This window comes from Dasypus novemcinctus, chromosome 13, assembly GCF_030445035.2.
Source record: "Dasypus novemcinctus isolate mDasNov1 chromosome 13, mDasNov1.1.hap2, whole genome shotgun sequence".
NCBI lineage: Eukaryota > Metazoa > Chordata > Mammalia > Cingulata > Dasypodidae > Dasypus > Dasypus novemcinctus.
The window spans coordinates 30,537,995-30,557,209 of record NC_080685.1 but is presented as its reverse complement, the minus strand read 5'-3'; the positions used below and the strand labels follow the sequence as shown (position 1 = coordinate 30,557,209).

Below are 19,215 nucleotides of genomic sequence, written 5' to 3'. Positions count from 1 at the left end.
TAAAAATGTCTTCTTTAATCAAGGGTTTTAATATGGAAGAGATTCTTGAATAAAATGGAAAGTTTCCAATACATTGAAACATAAAGCCACAAGTCACCATACATGTAATACCCGGCAGGGAAAAACAAAACACCAAGTTTACACAATCCCAGTAACTGAACCATGGGCCTTACTCTCAGATGTTTCCTCCATCTGCTAGGTGTGTTCTGCTGGATACAGAGCCCACCATGGCTTCTGGGGTCACACTTAGCTGAGGCTGCAGCCCACAGACCACTTGTCTGGCTGGGCAGTGGTGGTGTTGGCTCTGCTCAAGAGGCAAAGCAGTCACCGCACATTCAAATAGTCTATTGAACATCCTTTTTAAATATCAAAGTGAACAACAAGAAGGCAACATTATCAGAAAGATGTTAGCAAGTAAGGACAGTTGTGTACAGCTTGAGGCTGAAAAATGGCTCCCTAGCTTCATTTCTTTGGCTTCTTGGGCAGTGGCCTCCGGAACAGCAAGATATGAGGTTCTGAAAGAGGAGTGACATCTTAAGAGACAAGTTCACACCATTCTATGCACACCCCGGTTTATCTCCCTCCTTCCACTCCCCACCCCCACCTCCCAGCTTTCACCCACTCAGATCTTTAACTAAATTAAGATTTAATTACATTTAAAAGAAAATAAAGAAGAAAAAAAAATTAACATTTAAGCTTATGGCTCTAGAAGCAGACCCAGAGGTCTGTCTTGTCTGCCAAATACAGAACTGTTAATATCAGTTCTTTTGCTGTGTTTATACAGCCCCAGGATGTCCCTTATTAGTTTTGCCTGGCAGCTGGGTGTCTGGTGTCTTATCAGGAAATACACTTTCCTTGACTTATTTGGAACACATCCAAAAATTGGCTTTCTAGTGGAGAATTAAACAGGGCCATATTTTTGGTCACTCCAGCTTTTCTAGATGGGTGGGGTGGGGGAGAGGCTCAGTAATTCATGCCCACTCCCTACCCCCCATTTCTTTGGGTTACACAATCTTCTTTTATTCCCTCAATGTAGCAGTCCTAGACAGATGCTTTCAGCCTTTCCACTGACCTGGTTCATGGATCATATAATGGACCCATCCCTGACTCTGCTGAACGCCAAGATTCCGCCATTCCGATTCAGACATCAAATGGGTTTTAGGGACCAGCTTGGCTATGTCCTTGGGCAACATGACATGCCTGTAATAGAAACATGGGAAGGCAGGGAATTTGTGTCAGTCCTGGGTACAGTCTGTTAGAAAAGTGCTTGTATACAAAGCCACAAGAGGAAAGAAAAACCAGTTTTTGATGTCTAGTTTATACATTCCTTATTGTGTATAGAGGGTAGAGGCAGCTATAAATACAGCCCAAGTTATGTAAATCCTCACAAAAGTATACATGAATAATTTAAATGAGTGAGCCCTGACGTTTCAGACATTGTCTCTGCCTTCATCACGCTTAGTCTTCTCACTGATTACCCATAACATAGTGGGAGCCCCACAATATACATCTTGTTGATTATTAAGCTAGGTTTTGAACAGGATTAGTAAAGGGACAGCAATTTTGTGGGGAGGAAAAGCCCATTATGTACTGCTGTGTATAAGAGCCATCATAAAGGGTGAAATGGAAATGTCTTATCCTTTAATCTATTACAAATCATTTTCCCAATTCTGAAGTGATGTGCCATGAGACTTCTTTTGGGAAACTCCATGCTTTCCTAACCAAGGAGAAATCTCTCTTCATGACACAATCTTGAGTTTGAATCAGGCTAACCAGGATCTCATCATGTTCAGTAAAAATGTACTAAATGCTCCCTCTGTGCTAGTACCAGAGGTTTTTTTTTTCCTTTTCCAGAGATAATTCTAGTATAGACGTCTGAAAATAGCTTACATTCTAACTAGCTTCTGGCATAAAGCTGGACTTCAAGACATAATTTAACAAAAAAGCCACTTAAACCAAAATACCACTGCCACGCTAAGAGTTACATCTTCCAGAGGATGAAATGAGTAACTTCTCCTTAGCCTTGCAAAGATAAGTATACTTTTAGTTAATTTAGTTCAGATGTAGAGGAAAAGAGCTGAGGAAAAGAAAGTTAATTGGGTCCAAGAAGGAAGAGCTTGGGGTCTTTTCCTAAGGACCTAGAATGAAGATGGTTATTTATCTGTCAACACACACAATTTTCCAAAGTATGCTCAGAACCCTGTACTAGGCTGGGTGAAGAGACACAAGAAAAGCAAACTTCCATTTTCTGTTCTCCAATTAAGGAGACAAGATGCAAACTAGGAAGTTGTCTTAAATATTACAATTAATACAGATTTGTATTAATAGAATGTCAACAATTGTAGAATCCTTTGTATTTCTTCATTTTCCAATCTTGAATTATGGATTTATCAAATCTTAACTTTACATCCAGTGCAGGGATTTCTTTTACACTATGCTTGGTAGATGGGCTAACCAGCAACTTCATTCTGAGGTGCCTTCTGCTTCCTACTTCTCTTAGAGTCAATCTCAGGCAGTTTCCTCAGGGAAAACTTTTCCCGACCTGCGCCCTTCCTTGCCAAGTATTAGGTACTCCTATGTACTCCCATCACAACCTGTACCTATCATATATCTGTATTTTCGACAGATTTTTGGGTTCATTGAATGCAGAGACAACGTCTTAACCTGGCACTTTAGCACCTGACACCTGAAACCTACAAGCACTCAATTGTTTCCTTAATAGATGCCCTTCAACTATCTGAAACCTCTATTAGACCTATCTTAAACCTTTTCTCAGTGTCCCCTTCCTAAACAAGCCAGACAGCCACGCCCCTTTCCATGAATTAATAAGCAACACTTGGGCTCTCTCGGGCCTCTCCTCACATTGAGGACACCAGGAAAACTCCAGCTCCGCTTTTGCCACCTTTTCCCCGTAGGCTCTCTGGTCCTATGGTATTCCGTGATAGCAGTAGTCCCAAGAGGGCAAGGTCAGCTTGCCCAATAAAATTGGGAGAATGATTCGGAAACCTGCAAGGGTGATGGTGGTCAGGGATCTAATCATGCACTCTAAACTACTCAGTAGAAGACTCACTCCAAATTCGCCACCAATTCATCGTTTTTCAAGAGCGCGTCCCACCCTTTGCGCATGCGCTTCACGCCCTCCACTATCTCGCATCCCTCCCGTTAATCTCCAGCGCATGCGCCGAATATGTCGCCTCAGTGCTCGTTACAAACTTCTCGTGCTCTCACTTGTCAAGGCTCAAGACCTCATTATGGCCCCCGCGCCGGCACTAACCGGTACTCGAATTCCTCGTCGTCGTATTTGTCCGAATAGTAAATTTGCTTGTGCGACATGATCGCTCTGACTGAGGGCCCTCAGCCCCGCGCCGCCAACCTCCAAACAACTCCCAGCAGCACGCGCTCCCACCCTCTTTGGCCTCGCTTTCAAACACGCCGCCCGCACTTCCTATTGGCTCCTTTGGCTCAAGGCGGGACAGCTCCACCTTCAAGCCTCCGATTGGCTTAGATTTGCTTCTCTTCGGGCCTTTATTGGAGAGCAGTACCCTACGTTTCTCTAGAAAGAGTTTGGGTCCAAATTAGGCCTCTTATTGGCTATCACTGCACTTATGCTCTTTCTTGCGTTGCCATTGGCTGATTCTGGGAAGTGGGCGGGGTAAAGGCGGGACGGTGAGGTAGAGGGTCAGGGGTTAGTGAGGCCGGAAGTAAGTGCAATAAAGTTTCTCCAGGGAGGCCGGGCCCCGGGAGAAAGTTGGAGCAGCGACCTAGGGAGGCAGTGGTGTAATCCGGAACCAAATCGGCTCGCGCTGTGGTGTGAAGACTCCATGAGGCCCTGGTAAGTCTTGACTCTCTTTCCCCTAAGATGACCCACACCTCCACCCCGGAACCCCTCTCCCGGGACCCCACTTCCGGTCTTCATTTACAAGTCCCGCCCCCTGAGACCCCCTGCCCGGAAGTCCCACCTCCCAACTTGAAGGGGCTCCCCGAACCCCGACTTGTTTTCCACTTATTGTTCCTGATCCTTCCCTGTCGCCAGCTTTCTTGGGAGCCCCACCCCCAGCCCACTCCCAGACATGCTTCCAAGTACTACTACAAGAAACTCTTCGTTAGTCCTTTCAACTCTCTGAAGTTCCGCCTCCTTGCGAGGACTCTCCGCTAACTAGTCTATCAAAAGGCCTTTCTCCCGAAAGGGCAAAGCCCTGCCCCTCAGGGAACCATTCAAATTCATCGAAGCCACGCCTCTTGAGGGGCTCCACCCCTCCAGAGGCCACACCTCTTCCTTAATTCTTGTCTGATTGTCTAGTAACCTCTGCTCCTGGAAGTATCTGAAGCACGCGTTTTAGGGGACCACACCCCCTCAGGAGCTTATCCTTGTAGGACGCAGGTCATCACTGCAGAAGCTTTGTCTTAGATCCCAGACCCTGTGCGTGCATACATTTCTCCGTCCTTTTCTGCTTTCTGGGCTTTGGGCTCAGCTTTCCTGAGCGCTCTGAAGTTCCACCGAATGAAAAGTCTAAGTTCCCATCTCTGGCTCTGAGGAGTGAGAGACAGGCAGCCCCTTTCCTCTCCCTTATCCCTTTCCAAAGGTGGACGCACTCGACAGTGGCCGGTCTTGGGATTTGGCAAGAGAGTGGGAGAGAGACTTGCTCATAGATGCCCAGCCGCACTCACTTAGTTTCCCTTTCCAGGACCGACTCCACCCTAGGAACAGCTGCAGATTCATTGGTGTGTGGCATGCGGGTATGAAGGAGTGAAAGTTCTCTTCCACCAGAGAAGTGGTTACTTGGTGGTGGCTGATTTTGTAGGGGACTCCTCAGCTCCACCACTTCTCTGGTTCTTCCCCTCCCCCTCCGGGAGTTCTTGTCTGGGCATTCCTCTTGGCCCCACTTGCCCAGCCTTCCCGCTGGAAACATTCCTGAGGCTTTCGCCATTTCCTGCTACTTCCCTCCCCTCTTGCCTCCTCCCAGCTGGGCTGAGAAGGCAGGCACAGCTTCCCCACACCCAACCACCGGGACTTCTGTAGGCATTGTCCTTTCTATGCAAATTTAGAGTCTAACTTCCGCCTTCTTTTCTTCCAAATGCCCACACCTGTTGGTCACTACCTGCCTCTGTATACTTCAGTCATCCACAGAATGCCCGCCTTGAAAGATGAGGAGGTATTGGAGGTGTGGGACTGTGAGAGCATTCTTTCTTTCCTCATTTTCTGCCTGAGAGCTGAGGCCTTAGGAGATGGAATGATAGAATTCCTTCTCAGGAGTGATGGAGAGATAAGCTCTTCTGGGATGAGAGCTAAGGGGACGTGAAAGAGTTTATTTAGTACAGTATCTCAAACTTTTTAAGTGTTAATGTTGATCACTATAATCATATTTGCTCTCCTTTTTATCCTCTGAAGTAGATTGCAGGAGAGGGTAATTCCAAGGTGAGCTGGGGGTGTGTGTCTTTTATTCTTGTTTTTTTAAGTCACTTCTTAATTTCTTCTATGGCTCCCTTAAGCAGAGCTGTTGTGGCTGGAAGCCATGGGCCAAAGGTTTGGGACTGTTCCTTGTGTCGAGCCTCAGCCCATCTTCTCCTGGTATCCTTTTCTCCTGTTGTTATTAACATATCTGTCTTCTGTTGTTTCTATCCTGCAGTGGCCTGTAGCCCCCACTTCTCTTGCAGCTTGACTCCTCCCCTGGTGTGAGGAACATTGTGCTTAATGTTGGACACTGCCCCATTCCCTAGTCACCACTGCAAGAGAGAGGCGGGGTATAAGTATATCTGCCAGATCCAGGGATTTGTCTTTCCAGTTAGTGCTCTGGCCCCCAATTCTCAGCCTTGACAGCTTTCTTTGCTAACTAGGCCTGTGGAAAGGGGCATAGAACAGTGCCTGGCCATGGGCCCTTGCTCCTTGGCATGGTAGGTGCCATGCATCGAGAACAAGGCTGGATCAGCCTGTCCTCTTGTTCCAGCTGTCGCCTAGTGCATTCCTGCTGCACCACCCAGGTTGGACTTTATCCCCTTCAGTCTACCAGCTTTGCCTTTCTTCTTGGCCCCTCTGTGCATCCCCTGACACCACTTCTGTCCCTTCCCCATTTCTCTAGCTCCAGTCCACAGCTGTTGTGGCAGAGGATGCTAATGGCTCAGGCTCCCTGGGGTTACCCCACTGTGTGTGGTTGTGGGGAGGTGGCCTGGGCTGGAGGATGGGGGAGTGTGAGAGTTCAACCAGGATTGGAAGGAAGTGCTGAGCTCAGGGATCCCCTCCCTTTCCCACCCCCAGCGGCCACTGTTTCCTCCCTCATTGCCCCCCCCCGCCCCCCCATCCTGGCTTCCTGCTCCCCCTGGCCTGCCTATGTCCGGTTTGGACTGATCCAGATCCAGACCTCCTCTCGTCTCCCTCCTTTCCTTCCCGCTTCTCCATCATTCCCTCAGCCCCCAACCCCCACTTTATTCCTCCCCGCTCAGGGGTGGGGGCACAGATATCCCGGCCCCTGCCTAGGTTCTAGGTTGGGGGGGGGCTCAGCCCCTCAGAGCCTGTGAGTCAGCACTGTCCTTGGGATTGGTCTCTCCCCTTAGCTCCCCGCCCCTGGGGAGGAGCCAGGCAGCTCTGGGTCCAGCCTGTTCTCCTCTCGCCAGAGAAGAGGCTCCACGTTGGGCGGGGATGTGGCCTGAAATTGGCTGGGTCTGAGCTGGGGGAGTGGAAGCTACTTACCTCCCTCCCTGGCAGGACCCCTGAGACCCCTAGGCCATAGAGGTCTGACCAGGCTAAGGGCCTGGGAATGCCCCCTGCCTGGCCCCCTTGCCCAGACTGGCAGGGGGGCCAGGCTGGGCAGCAGCCCCCCTCTCACCCCAGCCATGGATCTCCTGCCCCCTAAGCCCAAGTACAACCCACTTCGGAATGAGTCTCTGTCATCGCTGGAGGAAGGGGCTTCAGGGTCCACGCCCCCGGAGGAGCTGCCTTCCCCGTCAGCCTCGTCCTTGGGACCCATCCTGCCACCTTTGCCTGTGGACGATAGTCCCACTACCCTGTGCTCCTTCTTCCCCCGGATGAGCAACCTGAAGCTGGCCAACCCGGCTGGGGGGCGCTCGGGACCAAGAGGGGAGCCAGGAAGGGCAGCCGAGGATGGGGAGGGGATCGTAGGGGCAGCCATGCCGGACTCAGGCCCCCTGCCCCTCCTCCAGGACATGAACAAGCTGAGTGGAGGCGGCGGGCGCAGGACTCGGGTGGAAGGGGGCCAGCTGGGGGGCGAGGAGTGGACCCGCCACGGGAGCTTTGTCAATAAGCCCACGCGGGGCTGGCTGCATCCCAACGACAAAGTCATGGGACCCGGGGTTTCCTACTTGGTTCGGGTGAGTGAACATCCTCCCTTCTCCCTCCCAGGCCCCTTTCACTTCCTTTGCTCACTCCCGCTTTGCTGAAATATCTTTTTTTCCTGCTTTTCCCCAACACTCCCCTCCTTGAGAGCTCTGTTCCAACGTCTCATTTCCTGTCTTAAACCTTTCTTGCCCCTTCTCCATTTTTGTAGCCCCTTCCCTTCCAACTCTGCCTGGGCCCCTTCCTTCTTTGACTCCCTGACCCCCACCGTGCCATGATTCGCACAATGCCCAGCACATGGTAGGCCCTCAGTAAGTGTGGGAAGGAGTGACTTCTTGATTTTCCTCTGGTCTCCTCCCCCTTTCTGGAGATGTCACTCTATTGTCTCTACCCCACCCCTTGCTAGATACTCCCCTCCAAATTCTCTTCCCAGATGCATGAGATCCCCCTGGCTTGCCCTTTCTTCCTACCCTTATTCCTTGTTGTCTTGCACGTTGTGGGATGTCGCCACAGTCAGGGGGCAGAACCTTCTCATTTTTGCCTCTTTAGAGACCACATAGGGAAAAGTCCCAGGGCCCTTTGTAAAGGGATTGGGGGAAGCAACTGATTTGCGCTCTCCTGCCCTTCCCCTCAGTACATGGGCTGTGTGGAGGTCCTGCAGTCGATGCGTGCCCTGGACTTCAACACCCGGACTCAGGTTACCAGGTGAGTCAGGAGGGGCTGGACTGTGAAGCCCTGGACTAGTGAGGCTGTGGGAAGGGGGAGGAGGGCACGGGTCACTTGGTGGTGATGCTAATGGTGGCTTGTCTTTGGGAGATAGAGGGGACTGAGAAAGTTAGGGGAGTAAGTCTCAGTCTGAATGAAAAGGGGCAACTCTGGCCTGGATCCTCCTTACCTGTCCAGCTTTGAGAGTTGTGGGGCCAGTGGCAGAGGCAGCTGGCAGGTTGAGCTTGAGTGGAAAAGGGGGGCAGATCAAAGGTGGCGGCTGCCTTTGGGAAGGGAGTGGGGTATTTAGTGGAAGGGGGTGGGGCTGTACCCATTCAGGGTCTAACCCAGTCAGCCAGGAAGCGGCCTCTCAGTGTCATCAAATATTAAAGGCCCTTAATTCAATCTGCCACGACAAAGAGCCTGGAGTGCCCCGGTAGTCTGGCCTGGCCCTCCCCTCCCCCAGCCCTGTGGCAGCCCCAGTCTAGAGAGAGGCAGGCCCTGGGGCTGAGTACCATTCTTTCCCCAGGGAGGCCATCAGTCTGGTGTGTGAGGCTGTGCCGGGTGCTAAGGGGGCGACAAGAAGGAGAAAGGTATCTGGGGTCAGTGGGGCTGGGGGTGCTGCTGGGAGATGTGGAGGGGCAGGGGGTGGCAGGTGTGGGGCTGGTGGAGAGAAGACCAGAAGGCAGGGGTGTGGTTTCCTGGTGTTGGGAACACTCACTTCTGCCGCCTCTGGGCCCTCCCTCAGCCCTGTAGCCGCCCGCTCAGCTCCATCCTGGGGAGGAGTAACCTGAAATTTGCTGGAATGCCAATCACTCTTACCATCTCCACCAGCAGCCTCAACCTCATGGCTGCAGACTGCAAGCAGGTTGGTGGGCTGGGGCAGGGGGACCCCAAACTCTGATGGGAGCACTCAGGGGGGATCTGGTGATGAGGGCAAGAAAGTAGGAGAGAGGGTTTGGGAACAGAGAGGTACAGTCGGGAATGAGGAAATTTTGAGGCCGTGGATAAGCTGAGAGAATGAGACTAGGACTCCAGGGTTCTGGCCAGGGCACCTAGATGGGCCCTGAAGCTGTCTGACATATGTCATTCCCTTCTCTCTCCATCCCTTGCCCTGACCCTCAGATCATTGCCAATCACCATATGCAGTCCATCTCGTTTGCATCCGGTGGGGACCCGGTGAGTTGGGGAGTAGGGTGAGTTGGGGAGTAGAGTGAAGGTGGTGGGGGAAGAGTAAGGGGTAAGGGATTGGGAAGACCCCTGGTAGGAGAGGTGGGGGTGCTAATCTTGAGGGGACATCTGAAAAGGACTGGGTTCTGGGGGTTAGGAGTGAGGTAGGGGCAATACATTTTGCTCAGTGGCCTCTTTGTCCCTGCCAGGACACAGCCGAGTACGTCGCCTACGTTGCCAAAGACCCTGTGAATCAGAGAGGTGAGGCGGGTGGGGAGCACTGGGTGGGGCCGGCTCTCCATGAGGCAGGTGAGCAGGACCAGGGACGTCTTTCCCTGCCTTTACTGCGTGGAGCTAAGGAGGGGCTTCTCCTGACGGGGATGCGGGCCTCTGTCCATGCCTTCTGGCAACCCCCCACCTCAGAGCTTACTGACAGCATCTGCTGTGCCCTCAGCCTGCCACATCCTGGAGTGTCCTGAAGGGCTCGCCCAGGACGTCATCAGCACCATTGGCCAAGCCTTCGAGTTGCGCTTTAAACAATACCTCAGGAACCCACCCAAGCTAGTCACCCCCCATGACAGGTGAGTGGGCGAAGAGGGTGCGGGGCAGCTCTTAGGCTCCAGAGGTTGAGTTGGGAAAGGAGTTCTGCTCTTCTCATGCTTGGGCTCGGAGAAGTTCAGGGAAGGAAATAACCTGTGCGCCCCTGCTTCCCACTTCCTGCTATTCTTAAGTTTCCTGTGGCCCGTCAGGAAAGGCTTTTGAGGCCCTGCCTGCTGCACGGCCAAGTGTTCCTTAGGTTTACCCTCAGTGGAGCTGTTTTCCAGGGCCTCCGGGCTGCATCTCCTTCCCTGACTAGATGGGCCTCTAGTCCCAGCCTCCTCACTTCTGGCCTATCCCTCTTTTTTGTCCATTTCCCCATCTGCCTGCCTTTTCCCGCCCCTAGAAGCCATCAAGTATAAGCTTGAGTTAAGATACCTCTTTTTTCCACCTTTCCCACCATCAGGCCTTGAGGGATCAGCTGTGTGACTAGTAGGTCTTGAGTCTTTAGAGGAGGTTAAAAGATTCTGGGAGCCTTCCTGCTATTAGTGCTTCCCTTCCCCCTTGGGAGATAGCACAGGGCCTGAGTTTGTTTTTTTGTTTCTTTTGTTTTTAGGAGGTACTGGGGATTGAACCCAGGACCTTTTACTCGTACATGTGAAGCAGGTGCTCATCCACCGAGCTACACCTGCTCCCGGGCATGAGCTTTTAAAGTCAAACCTATATTTAAATCTCAGCTCCATCACCTTTTAGTTATGTGTCCGTGGGCAAATCTTTTCACCTCTCTGACCCTCATTTTCCTTATCAATAAAATTTTAAGAATTACCTACTTTACAAGAGTGTCGGGAGGATGAAATGTCTGGGTGTAAACTCCAGCCTCAGGTTTAGCCTGTACTAAATGCCCACATGGCCACTGTTGTGTTCCCTCCCATTCGTCCTCACGCATTTATACCCATACTCCTCACGCCGCCCCGTTTCTCTCAGAATGGCTGGCTTTGATGGCTCGGCTTGGGATGAGGAAGAGGAGGAGCCACCCGATCATCAGTACTATAATGATTTCCCGGGGAAGGAACCCCCTCTTGGGGGGGTGGTAGACATGAGGCTGCGGGAAGGCGCTACCCCGGGGGCTGTTCGACCCACTCCACCCAGTGCCCAGACCCCCAGCCACCTGGGGGCCACGCTGGTAAGTTGCTTAGATGGAGGTGGGCTGGGCCCAGGATGTGGGGGAGGCTGTTCTCACTTTATTTTTGTCCCTGCAGCCTGTGGGGCAGCCTGTGGGGGGAGACACAGAAGTCCGCAAGCAGATGCCACCTCCGCCACCCTGCCCAGGTATGAAGGGAGCTGAGATGAACAAAACCAGGGGTGCAGGGGTCAGGCTGGGATCACTGTAAAGCTTCCTTTTCCTCAGCAGGCAGAGAGCTCTTTGATGACCCCTCCTATGTCAACGTCCAGAACCTAGACAAGGCTCGGCAAGCAGGGGGCGGGGGTGGGCCCTCCAATCCTACCATCAATGGCTGCACGCCCCGTGACCTCTTTGACATGAGTGAGTGTTTCTCTCTTCTTTCTGCATCCCCACCTCCCCTTGGATCCTCCTTTGTTTTTTTGCCCATCTGCCCTTTCCTTCCTGGCTGCCTCTCCCCTAAGGTCTGGGTCCTGGGTGAGTGTTGCATGGGCTGCCAATCCTACCCTCTCTCTGCACCCCCAGAGCCCTTTGAAGATGCCCTGCGGGTGCCTCCGCCTCCGCAGTCATTGTCCATGGCTGAGCAGCTCCGAGGGGAGCCCTGGTTCCATGGGAAGCTGAGCCGGAGGGAGGCTGAGGCACTGCTGCAGCTCAATGGGGACTTCCTGGTGCGGGAGAGCACAACCACAACGGGCCAGTATGTGCTCACTGGCTTGCAGAGTGGGCAGCCCAAGCACCTGCTCCTAGTGGATCCTGAGGGTGTGGTGAGTGTGGTGGGGTGTGTGGGGGGAGGGGTTGCAGTAAAAAAGGTACTGTCCTCTCCAGTGCAGCTCTGTTCCTTCAGGCATTGCTTCCTAGGCTTTTCCTTTTGGGCAGCTTTGTATAGGTCTCCCCTGCTCTTTAAGATGCCTAGTGACTGCTCTCCAGCGGCTTAGGGTTCCTTCCCTTCTTTCCCCTGAACGATGAGAAAACCATCCTGGGAAGGTTGTGTCCAATGGGCAGGTAGTTCAAGGCTAGACCCCGAATCTCCTCTTGCAAGGTGAGCCATGTGCTTTCCCAGCTTCTCTGCACTGAGGGTTCAGGGCAGTGCTCTTCTTTCTCCCGTTTGCACTGTCCCATTTCCCCTCAACATTTTGGTCTTATTGCTTCAGCAGTCTCAACCTTCTTTACACAGCTTTTTTTGCACTGTGTATCCTCTTTTTGAGACATCCTAGCTGCCTCTAGGGCAAGGAAGAAGTAGATATCCCTCAGCTTCATGATTCCTGGGCTGGTGTTCTCTCTCCTTTTCCCGGTTCTTTGCCCTGCCCATTCCCACAGCCATCTCTAGCTTTTTTCTAGAAAAACCTCAGTGATCAGGACTGACAGCTCCACCCCCACCACCACCATTTTTTTTATTCTTCTTCAACCCTCTTGAATATTCCAGCTTCCTTGACTTTGGAGGCTGAGGTCTTATTAGACTCTTCACCTGAGTTGCCCTCCTTTCCTTCTCAGGTTCGGACAAAGGATCACCGCTTTGAGAGTGTCAGTCACCTCATCAGCTACCACATGGACAATCACTTGCCCATCATCTCTGCGGGCAGCGAACTCTGTCTCCAGCAGCCTGTGGAGCGGAAACTATGATCCGTGCCCAGGCTCTTTCCCAGAAGATACCCTCCAGCCCCATCCACCCTATTCCCTGATTTTCAGGACCCCTCTTAGGAGCATTCTCCCAAGGCTTGGCCTTGTGTCGGAGCTGGGAGTGGTATGGACACTGGGTTCAGCATCTGGCTGAGTGAGAATGTTTGAGGCAAGAGACTGTGGTAGAATCCTGCTTCTCCCCAAACCTCACCAAAGTATTAGTGTACAGAGCAGCCCTCTTCCCTGGGCCTTGCCTGTGCCAACCTGATCCCCTCTTCCCCAAGAAAGTGGATGCTTGAGGCCTGGGCAGTGCCTCCTTGTGGTGGGAAATGTCCTGTGAATAGACCCAGTGAAGCAGTCACCCTTCCAGGGAAGGGGGAACACATCACAAGTTTGGTCCACACCTGGGCTCAGGATACCCCCCAGGCCCCTCTCAACTACCGCCCCCTCCCCCGCCCTCAATGTTTAAACTTTGTGCCTTTGAGGTCTCCTAGGTTTGAAGATACTTTATACAAAGAGTTCCTGGGCCCCTGAGGTCAAGGACAGGGGTCTTGACGCCTTGGCTTCTGGGACCCCCTTCTCTCCTCGCTCAGCACCTCCAGTTTCTGTTGGGAGAACAGAGGCAGGGGTGCCAGCTGTCCCCTTTCCACGGGGGATATGTAACCCTTAGAGACTACCCCAGAGCCCCCCTCCCGGCCAGGGGGGAAATGGACCCTTCCCTTACTCAGTGCCTCCTGGCCGGGGCCCCTCACAGAAGGGGTCTGTATATATATTTCGTGAGCCCCCACTCCACCAGGTTGCATGCATGTTATGCTCTATAGCCAAAGTGTAGCCCTTCCTCCTGTAGCCTCTGCCCTGCCTCCCCCACTGCTGGGGTGTGGTGGGGATGGGAGGAAGACTGAATTTGGGCCTCCTGGAGGATTTTATAGAGGAGGGAACAGGGGCTTTGAGACTATAAAGCAGTAGACATCCCCAAATACCATCTCTAGAGGTGGAACTGCTTTTATTTTTTATTTTATATACATGTATTTTAGAATTGTAGGTTTACTTTCTAATTTTATTTTCTATGGCTTGTGCTTGAGCACAACATGATAATCGATTATGTTTATATATCACCTTTTTGACTTTTGCAAAGCCCTTTTACAATTAGCATTTTCTTCACCCTAGCCGGTGAGGTAATGGGGATCAGCAGCATTAATTTTTTTTTTTTTAATAGGAGAGCTGTAAGGCAGGGAGAAGTTTAAGAGCTAGGACTAGAAAAACATGGGCCTTTTACATCGAGGCTGAGAGAGAAACGTTTGGCTTAAGAAATGTTTCAGAAAAGTAAAATGAAAACCTGCCATTATTTATCGACTTTTTACATGCCCAGTCCTGCTAGGCCTGGTGTGGCCACGACGCCAGAGAAGACGGCCCTGCTCTTTAGGCCCGGGGCATAAGGAGCGTTGACTTATCCTCGTTTCCTTTTGTGTGGATGTTTTCACGGGTGTCATTTATACCAAAGGGAAATACGCCCCATTAAAGTCCATCTTTCTTCTCTCCCGGCCTCTGTCTCAGTCTCTCTCGCAGGCCCAAGGTTCGCAGTGGGCTCGTGATGCTGGGAGGGGAGGAGGGAAGTTGGCGGCCGCCTCGGGGCGCGGCGGGAGCCGCTGCGCCCGGCTCGACCCTCGAGGCACCGCCCGCGGAAACGAGGTTTGCGGAGCCGGCTTGCCGGACGGGCGCGGCCGGGAGGGGCGTGCAGCCCCTCCGTTAGGTGCCGCGGGCCTATTTGTGTTTGCGAAGAGGTTCCGGTCTTCGCGTTCTTGTCTTCCCCGCGGGCTGGGCGGGGTCGAAGGCCAGAAGGTCAGAAGGCCAGAAAGCCCGGTTCCGGCCGCGAGCCGAGACCCCCAGGACGCCCCTCCGGCGCGCGCGCCTCCTCTGCGCGGCCCCTCCGCCCGCAGTGGTACGGCCCGGCAGCAGGGTGACGGCCGGCGCCGCCCCGAGGCGAGGTGGTCCGCGCCACTCCGTTAGAGGGAAGCGCCCTCTCCACTAGGCTCGCCCTGTGGCTCTGCTCTCCCCGCTCACGCTGCTTTGAGTTTGCAGGAGCGTCTCGCCCGCTCCTTACTCCCTGGCTCCCCCTCCTCGCCGGGCTCGGTGGTGGCGGCCGCGCGCAGTTCCGGTTCCTGTAGCTGCTGCCGCGGGCTGGCGTTGAGTCTGGAGCGGGCGCGCGATTTGCGTTTTGCTCCGCGCCGCCTCCTCACCGCACCTTGAGGTCGCTGCAGTTTGCTGTCTGCACTGCCCCTGGCTCCCTTTCTGGGCGATGGTGCAGCTCGAGGGCGCCTCCATCCCCCGCCGCCGCTGACCCTGGTCTCCCACTCCATGGCCGCCTCGGCGCCGCCCCCACCGGACAAGCTGGAGGGAGGTGGCGGCCCCGCACCGCCCCCTGCACCGCCCAGCACCGGGAGGAAGCAGGGCAAGGCCGGTGAGAGCGCTGAGAGGGACGGGGGCTGGGGAGGCCGATCCTGGGAACCCCGAAGGGAGTTGGGATCATAAGCTCAGGGGCCTGAAGGAAAAAGGCTCAGAAGAGAGGGTAGGTGGGCGAAGACTTCCAGGGATTGGGGGCAGGTATCACTGAAGGCCCTAGGGTTTGAAGCCACGTGGAATTCAAGTGTCACTTAAAGTCTGAGGGTATTAAGAGACGGACGATCTCTCATTTAATTGAGAAGGTAGCTAAGTGTATGGTCATACTCACTTTGTTTTTCTATCATTCTCTTGGTCATTGTTCAATAAATTAGCAAGTGTATGAAATTGGAGGAGTTCCTCAGGGGATAGTTGGGAGAAAGGATTTTGAGGAAACCTCAGGAAAACTTGTCTGCTTCTGCTGTTTGCTGCTCTTCCAGGTCTGCAAATGAAGAGCCCGGAAAAAAAGCGAAGGAAGTCAAATACTCAGGTGAATGGTGGTTGGTGGTGGGGAATTCCTAGCAGTCTCTTGGGACCCTGTCTTAACTGCCACTCCAGTATATATCTGTATCTTATCAGGTAGAGAGAAGGGAAAGCTGTCCCCTCTTGTCCTTTCTTTCAACATCATCATAAACTGGGGAAATACACTCCCTCAAGAGATAATATGGCCAAAGATCTCATCAGGCATAGAAATGGTCCATCCCATCCCCCGCCTCCCACCCCCTCACCGCCCACCTCCCACCTCCTTTTCCTGTCCTAGTTCCCTCATGATGATAGCACCTACTACTTACAGGTGCCAGTGATTGTGCTAAAGTGCTGTGTAGTTTAGGAGGTGGATATTATCTTTATTTTACTTTATTTTTAAAAGATTCTCCTTGTTTACTGTCCTGGGATCTTGAAACTATTATTCAGGGTCAGAGCTGGGATTCTAGCCTAATTCTACCTGCTTAACTAGTTGAGCACTTGCTTCCCATGTATGAGGTCCTGGGTTTGATCCCTGGTACTTCCTAAAAACAAAATAAACGAACGGAAAAACCAACTCTCATTGGTGAGTGGATGTAGTTCAAGTGGTTGAGTGCCTGCTTCCCAAGTACAAGGTCCTGGGTTCAGTCTCCTGTACCTCCTTAAAAACACACACACACAACAATTACTATACTATTGCTATTCTGTCAACTCTCTGTTCCTCTGTTGTGCTCTAAGGTCCATCTTGGTTTCAGATCTGAGCTGGCTGGCCTAGCCTCAACAACATAATGTATCTCTAGCGTTCTCCTGGTTTAACTGGGCATCTTCCTTTATGATCTTTTCTCATTTGTTTCCTACTAGGGCCCTGCATATTCACATCTGACGGAGTTTGCGCCACCCCCGACTCCCATGGTGGATCACCTGGTTGCGTCCAACCCTTTTGAGGATGACTTCGGAGCTCCTAAGGTGGGGGGCGCAGCCCCTCAGTTCCTTGGCAGTCCTGTGCCCTTTGGAGGCTTCCGTGTACAGGGGGGCATGGCTGGCCAGGTACCCCCAGGCTACGGCACTGGCGGTGGAGGGGGTCCCCAGCCTCTTCGTCGGCAGCCTCCCCCTTTCCCTCCCAACCCTATGGGCCCTGCTTTCAACATGCCCCCCCAGGGCCCTGGCTACCCACCCCCAGGCAACATGAACTTTCCCAGCCAACCCTTCAGTCAGCCTCTAGGTCAAAACTTTAGCCCTCCTGGTGGCCAGATGATGCCTGGCCCCGTGGGGGGATTTGGCCCCATGATCTCACCCACGATGGGACAACCTCCCAGAGGGGAACTGGGCCCCCCTTCTCTCCCTCAACGCTTTGCCCAACCAGGGGCACCTTTTGGCCCCTCTCCTCTCCAGAGACCTGGTCAGGGGCTCCCCAGCCTACCGCCCAACACAAGTCCCTTCCCTGGTCCGGATCCTGGCTTTCCTGGCCCTGGCGGTGAGGATGGGGGGAAGCCCTTGAATCCGCCTGCTCCCACTGCTTTTCCCCAGGAGCCCCACTCAGGCTCCCCGGCTGCTGCTGTTAATGGGAATCAGCCCAGTTTTCCCCCAAACAGCAGTGGGCGGGGTGGGGGCACTCCAGATGCTAACAGCCTGGCCCCCCCTGGCAAGACAGGTGGGGGCTCAGGGCCCCAGCCTCCCCCAGGCCTGGTGTACCCATGTGGTGCCTGTCGGAGTGAGGTGAACGACGACCAAGATGCCATTCTGTGTGAGGCCTCTTGCCAGAAGTGGTTCCACCGAGAGTGCACGGGCATGACTGAGAGCGCCTATGGGCTGCTGACTACTGAGGCCTCTGCTGTCTGGGCCTGCGATCTCTGCCTCAAGACCAAGGAGATCCAGTCCGTCTATATCCGCGAGGGCATGGGGCAACTGGTGGCTGCCAATGATGGGTGACACTGGCAAGGTGGCCTGGGAAGTGCACACATCCCTCCTGGCTCTTCCAGGGTAATTGTTTCCCTGTCTGGCTCTCGGTCCTTGTTCCCCCTGGCTTCCCATCCCCTTGGGGCAGAAACACAATGGCTCCAGGGGGCAGAAATGGAACTAAGGTGGGCAGGCAGGAGAGGGGCTGGATCACTCACTTTTCTGGAAACTTGCACATTGAGATCTACAGAGGTCCAGGAAACCAAAGCCTTGCTGAGTGGAGCCATTTCTTGGATGGATATCTCTGGAGGTCTAGGGATGTGGCTGCAAGAGAAAGGGGGCTGGAGGAAGACCTGGAGGGGAAGAGGGTTCCCTCTGCTGCTGATGGGTACCCTCTGATACCTGTGCCTAACACCCTAACACTCTAGTTTCACAGCTCCAGCCTTACTTTTTGGAGTCAAGTGCTAAAGGTTTCTGACCAGAGGAGTTTGGGTCTCTTCATCTTTAGTAGCCCTATAGTGGGCTCTGGGAGACAGCTTTAGGGAATAAATGGGGATTTTCCCCTTTTTCCACTTCCCCTTTGCCTCCTCTAAGTCCTCCCCAACTCCTCCCCCCTCAGAGAACCAAATAGCTTCAAGAAGCAGGAGAGTTCTTGGCTGTGGCAGTTTCTTGGTGATTTGGGGCTTCAAAACAGTAGGTAAGAGATGCTGTCAGAACATATCTCCCTCATACCAAAGTCACTGGTTCTTTCTCAGTCTCTTGTGCTTTCTTCCTAATGACCATATTTTTGCCAAAAATTGGGATATGTGGTCTGACAGACCAGCATATTGGAAGTGTGGGCCTTCCTGGAAGCGTGGACTCTGGTCGTACAACCCTCCCCCAATTTGTCCACCTGTTGCACATTATCCTGTGCGCCTTCAACTTCGGGTGCCCTTATTCCCTTGCCTCCCCTGGCTTGACCGAAGAAAAGCTTGGAAAGGGGCAGAGCCCTTATACCTCATTTCCTCTCCTGATAATAGGATCCAAGTAAGGCCCTGGGGGTGAGGGGTGTGGGGCAGCATTGCCATATTACTAAAAGTCTGAAGAGCCTGGATACTTTTCTGCTTCTCTCTTCCCTGGCCACTGTCCCACATCTTCTCGGGCCTAGTGGTCTAGCAGTTCTGATACTTTTCAGCCAAAGTCCTGAACTGGACTTAGTTTTTATTTTTTTAAGTACTGCCTGGCAGTGATGGGCTGGGGGTGTGATGAGGAACCCCTCACAGCTGCTCTGTTTTCCTTACAGCTCATGTACACATTCCTCACTGGGGTGGGGACGGGCAGGCAGGGGATGTAGCCCTCTCGAGAAGCTGGTGGCCCCTCTGCAGGAGGTGTGGCGGCAGAGACCCCTCTGTGGCCCCCTACCCTCAGTTCTCTCAGTTCCCTAGCACGTGGAGAGAAGACGGGGTATGGGGCAGAACTCATCTGTCTGGTGGGGCCAACATCCTTTGAGGCTGAGAAGAGCACAGAAGACCACCCCCCACCGCAGCTTTGTGTTGTGTATGTGCTTCTGTTTGCCCCTTTTATCTGTTGGTATTTTTGTGTTGTCTTCCTTCTCCCCATTTTGTAAAATGGCTTTTGGGGGAGTGTCTGCTCACTCTTGCTCCAGTACTTAGAAGAAGTGAGATGGCAGAGATGTGGAGGGGGAATCTTTTGTACTGTTGGATTAATAAAATGACTTGAAAATCCAAATGGACTCCTTGCTGTTTTTGTGCAAAAAGATTAGTATGAGTCACTGTCACCACTGGGGAAGGGTACTGGGCAGGGGGGAGGTGGAATACATACCACCCACAGTCCCTGGAAGTGGGCATGGCAAAAAGATACAGGCCCTGGAGCCCTGGCACAAGCTGCTGAGCCAAAGGTCTGACCCTACCCCTCCCCTTGCATC

At 53.1% G+C, this 19,215-nt stretch overlaps 3 protein-coding genes across 7 annotated transcripts; 2 read left to right on the top strand and 1 right to left on the bottom strand.

The window, feature by feature from the left end:
- Positions 1-329: 329 nt before the first annotated feature.
- On the bottom strand, positions 330-3,421 carry CKS1B (CDC28 protein kinase regulatory subunit 1B). The gene is made up of 3 exons (XM_004455840.5): positions 3,275-3,421; positions 1,073-1,200; positions 330-515 (listed from the first exon to the last, which is right to left on the bottom strand). Exons 1-3 carry the CDS (start codon positions 3,331-3,333, stop codon positions 463-465), a joined length of 240 nt encoding a protein of 79 aa, XP_004455897.1. The 5' UTR covers positions 3,334-3,421; the 3' UTR covers positions 330-462.
- Positions 3,422-3,695: 274 nt separating this feature from the next.
- On the top strand, positions 3,696-14,033 carry SHC1 (SHC adaptor protein 1). Of its 4 annotated transcripts, none has more exons than XM_058309776.2 (13): positions 3,696-3,832; positions 7,156-7,323; positions 7,923-7,993; positions 8,523-8,586; positions 8,742-8,861; positions 9,119-9,172; positions 9,373-9,424; positions 9,618-9,744; positions 10,685-10,883; positions 10,960-11,029; positions 11,112-11,243; positions 11,406-11,644; positions 12,372-14,033. In XM_058309776.2, exons 2-13 carry the CDS (start codon positions 7,159-7,161, stop codon positions 12,498-12,500), a joined length of 1,422 nt encoding a protein of 473 aa, XP_058165759.1. In that variant the 5' UTR covers positions 3,696-3,832; positions 7,156-7,158; the 3' UTR covers positions 12,501-14,033. The 4 variants fall into 4 exon arrangements, with proteins under 4 accessions (XP_058165759.1, XP_058165758.1, XP_058165757.1 ...); XM_058309775.2 differs by having other exon boundaries at positions 11,109-11,243; XM_058309774.2 differs by lacking the exon at positions 3,696-3,832 and having other exon boundaries at positions 6,332-7,323.
- An 11-nt stretch (positions 14,034-14,044) lies between these two features.
- Positions 14,045-19,019, top strand: PYGO2 (pygopus family PHD finger 2). 2 transcript variants are annotated; one of them, XR_009188557.2, is made up of 4 exons: positions 14,736-14,955; positions 15,374-15,423; positions 16,257-17,375; positions 17,911-18,010. XR_009188557.2 is itself a non-coding variant. In XM_058309777.1 (3 exons), the coding sequence occupies exons 1-3, from the start codon at positions 14,853-14,855 to the stop codon at positions 17,322-17,324; spliced, it is 1,221 nt and encodes a 406-aa protein (XP_058165760.1). In that variant the 5' UTR covers positions 14,045-14,852; the 3' UTR covers positions 17,325-19,019. The 2 variants fall into 2 exon arrangements, 1 of the variants encoding a protein (XP_058165760.1); XM_058309777.1 differs by having other exon boundaries at positions 14,045-14,955; positions 16,257-19,019.
- The last annotated feature ends 196 nt before the right edge of the window (positions 19,020-19,215 follow it).